The 7068-nt window shown below is 31.9% G+C and overlaps 1 protein-coding gene across 1 annotated transcript in view; it reads right to left on the bottom strand.

Annotated features, from left to right (window-relative positions):
- LOC107655244 (minor histocompatibility protein HA-1-like) overlaps positions 1–7068 on the bottom strand; it is an 18862-nt gene that overhangs the window by 8739 nt on the left and 3055 nt on the right. Inside the window, exons 3-12 of the mRNA XM_016442694.1 lie at positions 5467–5610; positions 5285–5369; positions 3996–4068; positions 3721–3781; positions 2826–2960; positions 2511–2572; positions 2324–2434; positions 1097–1177; positions 792–959; positions 536–673 (exon numbers count right to left, since the gene is read on the bottom strand). Of these exons, the coding sequence (XP_016298180.1) occupies positions 536–673; positions 792–959; positions 1097–1177; positions 2324–2434; positions 2511–2572; positions 2826–2960; positions 3721–3781; positions 3996–4068; positions 5285–5369; positions 5467–5610 (1058 nt within the window). The remainder of the gene's footprint in view (positions 1–535; positions 674–791; positions 960–1096; positions 1178–2323; positions 2435–2510; positions 2573–2825; positions 2961–3720; positions 3782–3995; positions 4069–5284; positions 5370–5466; positions 5611–7068) is intronic.

Genomic DNA, 7068 nt, shown 5'->3' with positions numbered 1-7068 from the left:
AATAAATAAAATTATATATATATATATATATATATATATAATGAAATATATACGAAATATATGTGCTTTAATGTCTTTAAATATATTTGCTACATTTAAAAATATTCTTAAATACATTTTCTGTATTAATTTTTTATATACATATATATCCCTTAATATATCCCTTAATATTATATTTGCTGTATTTTGAAATATTTTCTTTAATATATTTTCTATATTTAAATATTTCCAAAATATTTGCTATATTTAGAAATATTTCCCTATATATTTGCTGTATTTTATAATATGCACGTCAACTGATTATTGTCACAATCTTGTGTAAAATACCCTTTGTAATAAAAAAAACGAACAAAAACACAACACAACACAACAAAAACAACAACACAACACAAGACCTATTGTGATGTTGCTGCTCAATTTCATTTGTTGAAATGTTTTTTAATGAAGACCAAAAGTTAAAAGACTAATAAGAAAATGAGTAAAATCTAGAAATGAATATTTATCTAGCGAGTGTGAACTCCTTGTGAGTGTTTACCGAGCGGATGGTCTGGTCGCTCTGTTTGATGACCTCTTGAATCTGCCGCAGGACGGTGACCTTCATGTGCTCCAGCTCCTGGTGTTGTGTGATGGCATCTGCGATACACGTCCGGTACGTGGCCTCGGCCTCCTCAGCCTGAGACCAACACAAAAACACAACCTGCTAAAACACTGAACATCTGTTCCTGCAAAACTCTTCCTACAGTGTCTTAAGTGGCATAAGAGAGATGCATTGTGGGAGTGCCGAGTCTGACCTTGTTGCGGGCCTCTTCCTCCAGCCGTTTCTTCTTGTCTACGGTTTTGGTGGTAGAACTGCCGCCCTCCTCCTCGGCCCTGTTAGCCGCCGTCCTGGCCTTGTCGTACTCCTCGCAGCGGGTCATGTAGACCTGCTTCGCCCTGCGCAGGTTGGCCTCACACTCCATCTGTGTTCAAACACACACAGCAGCCCTTACAGACCTGCACAGCTAACATCTCAGACTGTTAAACGTGTGTAGACACATCCTGGCTGGAGTTTTTAAGTGTTTCGCTAGCTCAGAAGATGCATTAATATAAGCGTTACCAGTTTTCTCTTGGCCTTCAGCCAGTGTTCCTTGATCTCCTTGCGTTTCTTCTCGTGCTCTTGTTTGCGGAGCAGCAGAGGCTGCGGATGAACACAAAGCACATGATACTTCATCAGGCTTCAAGATATTAAAACTATGACTGAACAATTACAACAACATTTCAGATGATAATAATTAATATTATTATTTTTACATATATTGATGGAAGGAAATGAAGAAAAGGAGGAAGAAATAAACATCTAAAAGTCACATTCAGAACATTTAACAACAACCATCAACATCATCATCTTCATTATTATTTTTAATAATAATAATAATAATAATAATAAATAAAATACTTAATTATTATCATTATTAAAAATAATATATATACATAAACACAATAAAATAATAAAAGGTTTACACGTTATTTGCAAAACATTAAAGAATAAAATTCATTTAATTACCATGATATATTTAATAAAAATACATTTAATTTACATCAATCATAATAACATTGTGATTATTATAGTATTAATATTGTTGTTACTACTACTGCTACTACTAATAAAATAACTTTCTCGCAGAACATACCAACAAGAATGGTATTTTTAACAATAAATTTTGTATACATTTCAAATTATTCTTATTGTGATGATAGTATTATTATAAATTTGATTTTGTTACTATAACTAATAGAACTTTAAATTTTCTTGCAGAATATATTTAACAAATAATAGTATTGTATTTTTAATAATATTTTATTATTATTTAACTTACATTAAAATAAGTTATTACTATTTTATTATAAATTTAATTGTTGTTTCTAATAAAAATAAAATTAACTTTAAAAGGTTTATCGCAGAACATAAATGACAAAATAATATATTATATTTTTAATAACAAGAAATTATTTAATGTACATTAATTATAATAACTTATTCTTATTGTGATTATTAAAGTATTATAAATTGTATTGTTGCTAATAATAATAAATACATTTAATTTACGTTGATAACTTGTTACTGTAATTTTTATAGTATTAATGTTATTGTTAATAATAATAATAATTATTATTATTATTATTATAAATTGTATGGTTGTTGCTGCTAATAATAATAATAATAAACAACAACAACAACAACATTTAATTGACATTAATCATAAATTATTATTGTTAACAATAATTCTTCTTCTTAGTATTATTATTAAGAGGAGGACAAAAGGTGGACATGTTGGTGTTGTACCATGATGAAGGTCTGGTTCTGCAGGGTGGAGGCCGCCTGCTGCATCCCAGCGCTCTGCTCCAGGTCCTGCTCCAGAGCCAGAGAGTAGATGGAGAAGAAGGGCATGTGTGGCTGATGGACACAAAGAGAGACGGATGAGGAAGGGAGCAAACCAATCCTGAAGACTTTGAGCGAGGTCAGTTCTCACCTGTGTGATGGTCTGTTTACAAGTCTGATAGATCCTTTGTAAGCCCTTGGAGAACTCCAGCTCTATACATACATTAATGACAAGAAGCAAATAATTTTCTTATCAGGCCGATACCGATAACAGAAAAAAATAGCATTTATCGGCCGATACCGATATGGTGGCCGATATATCGTGCATCCCTAAAATTAAGTAAATTAAGTAGCTACAGAACGTGGCTCAACCAGTCAGAATTTATTTCAATCTCTCATATAACACTTCAAAACTCAATTTCAATCAAGCCATCATATCACTAAAGCCACACGCGATTCATCCTACCTAGCGCAAGCTTCCTCTCAACGTAGCTGATCAGATCCTTCATGTATTTGGAGATGGTTTTAGCGTACGTCAGAGCCGAGTCCACACCTCCTTCACTGCGCTGCAGTATAATGTCCACCTCTTCAGCGCTCATCACTGCCAGCGTGCATAGGAATACAATCATGTTTCACTTTAGAAAAAATACATTTGTAATACCAACCATAAAAAGATTTTAGATTATTATTATAGATTATACAAAAAGATTATTGTTTTGCAGGAAACTTGAGTTCTGTTAATAATAATATTTATTTAATGTATGTATGCATGTATGCATGCATGCATGCATGTATAAGAGATCTTTACAAAATCTCCTGCAGAACATACATTTAAAATTATGAATACTTTTATTTAGTATATTACTACTACTAATAATAATAATAATAGTAAATTAATTATTCTTTCAAAAATAAACAATTTTTAATGAGTGTTTAAATACATGTTCTGCAGGACACCAAGTTTTTGTATAATAAAGTTATCTTAATAATAAATGATATTAAAATAAATACATAAAATTATTATTCATAATTTTAAATGTGTTCTGCAGGAGGTTTTGTAAAGATCTCAAATAAATAAATATTTTATTATATTATTATTAGTTCTCTTAAAATGTTCTGTACACCAGTTCTATAAATAATTTTAAATGTTCTGCACAAGACTTAATTTGAATAATGTAGCACCAGAATTATAATCAGCTCAAATAAATAAAAATTATAATTTATAAAATATATAAAATTTAAATAAAAATGATTGAATATATAAAATGATATCTTCCAAAAAAAAAAAACTCTGCATCTCTGTATCTATATCAGTGCATTCCTACTTGCTTTTCTGCATTTCTGAATTTGTTAAAATGTACCCAGCTCAGATGAATCACTCCGTGTGTGTAAAGAATCATGACCCGAGAGGTTCTCCATAGACTGAACATTCAAAGAGAATAAACACAAATATTTATATCACACATTGTCTCACATATACAACATACACATCTGTCATTCGTGTTCCATGTGAGTCTTATTTCACGAGGACAACTGCGTCACAGAGCAGTGACACTAATCACAGAACGGCACTTTCAGGAAGTCAAACCCCTGCTGCCAACATCCGCTCTGAACAGAGACTGACACACACACTTACCCTGCTCTTCTCAGAGGGCAACACCGACAATAGTGTGCTGCTGTCCACCTCCCCCATCAGCAGCTCCGACACACTGACAAAACACACAAACAAACGCCGTTTATACACTAAAAACATCTGAGCAACTGTAACTGCAGCAATTGATCAGATGCCAGTGGAAGTGTTTGATTCACAACTTCCTCTTTGCTCAATTCTTGCCACAGAAACAGTCCCATTGCACTGGTGCATGATTTCATGTTTTGGTCACAGGACATGAATTCAAGACATGAACAAGACTCATGAACGTTTGAGCAACATTTTACGCTGCCATTCAAAGGTCTATCGCAACGAATATGACGATTCTGAAAACTTGAACTGAAAACAACAGCAGTACTACGTGAGAGATGATAATGATCAGCTCGAACTCAAACAGATCCTTGGTTTGGGGCTGTTAGCATAAGAGAGCAGAAGCCACAAATCAACTTCCTGTTATTTCTGTAGAGCTAGGATTCATGTCAATGATCTAACAGCATTTTGAGAGAGATGATTTCATAACGCACACAAAGCATGCCGTATGGCACTGCAGTCCTGTGTATGCTTAATTTAGACTGGTAAAAATTTAAATAAACAAAAGAAACAAATCAAACAGAATAAACAAAAACAAACATTTCAAAAGGAACCCCTTGAATTAACTTAATATAAGTGCAATAAATTAATTAATAAAATAGTTCCGTTCATTCAAGGGGAAATTGGAATTTTTTTTATTTTTTATATTTATTTAAATGTATATAAATAAATACATTCCAAAAGAATGTATTTCCCCTGAATGATTGGAAAAGGAAAATAAATTAAATAAATAAACAAAGGAGCAATGTGCCATATATATAAAATTTTTTTTTTATCACCATTAGCAGTTTGATCAAATAAAAAATTCAAAGAATTTTTTGGGGTGAAATTACTTTCATTTTCATTTCTTTCTATTTACATTCACTTACTTGAAATAGAAAATCAAGTCGAGCACACTGCATTGTGGGATACAGAATTCAATCAATACACTATTGCTCTCTGGTTGTATACTGCACATTTTGGTAAATGTAACATGTAATCCAGTTAATCCATTAATACAGCAAAGTAGAGCACAGTATGCATACTGCAAAATATGTACGCCTGTTTGCATCTCGGAGTAAACAAACGCAATTGTGATAAAGTTTGCAATTGCAAGAAACAAAGTCGCTATTATGAGACACAGGCACAACTCCTTTTTTTGAGCTGCTGATAGAGTGATCCTCTGATGAGCGCTCCATACTCACTTGCTGCTAAATGCTACAGCGATGGTCTCGATGGCCTTCTCAAAATCTTTCTTGTCTGCTTCATTGCACACTTCATAGTGGTATCCTGAAGTCAAAAATAAAAAAAATATGTTGGTAAATAGCTTAAAATGACAACAGAAATGCATTACTGCTGTAAAATGACTGTAAATGGCTGCTCTGACCTTTGACCTGCGAGATGAGTTTGCCGGTAGCGGTGAGCGTCTCCACCGTGTTGAGGAGAGGGTACATGCTGATGACCTGCCGCAGGATGCGCAGGACCTCCCCCAAAAACTCATGGGCCAGCGGACGTCGATTCTCCTGTTTGTCTGCAAAAAAACAACAAAAAAAAACACACAACATCATCATCATCAGACTCTTATCAGCTGAAAATGAACACCTAGATTATAGCCACACAAGCAGTTTTCATTTCAGACTTCTGATTTAACTTTGTATTTTAAATGATTTAAATTTTTGTGCCATATAATGAATAACTCTTCACACTACGTTATCAAATATGCAAACCTATTATTAAATATCTGGCTCACATTTTACACCATAAGCAAATTAAAAAAATGCCACAATGTAAAAAAAAAAAAAGAGAAAAAATACAAATAAACCAAAAAACTACAACACATACATTAACAAATCAAATTTAATTAACAAATAATTAAATGAATGAGTAAATCTAAAAAAGAGAAAATACATCAAACTGTATTCTTAATGATCAGGAAAATGATCAGCTTAATACACACTAAATATTTCCAGAATATCACTTAAATACTTTTAGCTTTAATACAATAAAATAAAAAATAAAATATATATTGCATAAAAAAAATATATATATTAAAATAAATAATTTAGTAGAAGCAAAATGCAAATTGAAAAAAAATAAATCAAATTTTGTTACCTGGGTCATATTTCACCCCACATAGATGCAAACAAACAAATAAAAATAATTAAAATCAATCAAAAATAAAACAAATGAACACAAATAAACAGTACATAAACTAGCAAATAAAATAAATACATAAAAAGCAAACAAACCCAAAAATAAGATTTTTAATAAAATCAAAACACAATTAGAATAAATAATATACAAATAAGTAAGTGTTATGTTCATGTATTCAATAAATAAGCAATTAAACGAGCAAAAACTAAGAAATAAAATAGCAAAATAAATTGACAAATAATAATTAACAGGCTTCACTTTTTCATTTCTCAACATTTTTCTTTTGGTTATGGGGCACAATATGACCTGGATATTTCTTTGTGTCTGTCATGCTGAGAAATATCTACAGTGATCCTAAAAGAGTCAAGATGATGCAAGATAGGCCGTTTGTTCACACTGTGTTGCAGTGCTTTCTCGTCTGCTGTGACACGTCTACAAGCCACTTCCTCCTGTCACGGCTCTTAACTGTAACTCTCCAAGCAAAAAACACCTACAAATGTTACTTACTGATTTGTTTCTTTGTTCTGTCGAAACTACCTGACTTGTACAGTAATGGGAAGCAAGAACAACAGGCTTTTTTCAATCAGAGAATGTAGGCTATTTGTGTAAAAAAATAAAAATAAAAATTCTAGTGAAGACAATAGCTTGGTGGAAAATGCGGCATGGGTCAACCACTAAACCAAGGCCATATATATTTGCAATAATACGGCAAAATCACTGAAAGATGTATACTAAATATTTTTTCAATGAGTTAAAAGTAGTTCCACCAATAATAATTACTATGATGATTTGTTTTTACTATTATTTCTTTGATTGACAATTACCAAGTACCATT

This window comes from Sinocyclocheilus anshuiensis, unplaced genomic scaffold, assembly GCF_001515605.1.
Source record: "Sinocyclocheilus anshuiensis isolate Anshui unplaced genomic scaffold, SAMN03320099.WGS_v1.1 scaffold735, whole genome shotgun sequence".
NCBI classification, from domain to species: Eukaryota; Metazoa; Chordata; class Actinopteri; order Cypriniformes; family Cyprinidae; genus Sinocyclocheilus; species Sinocyclocheilus anshuiensis.
This window is presented reverse-complemented; position numbering and strand designations above follow the sequence as displayed.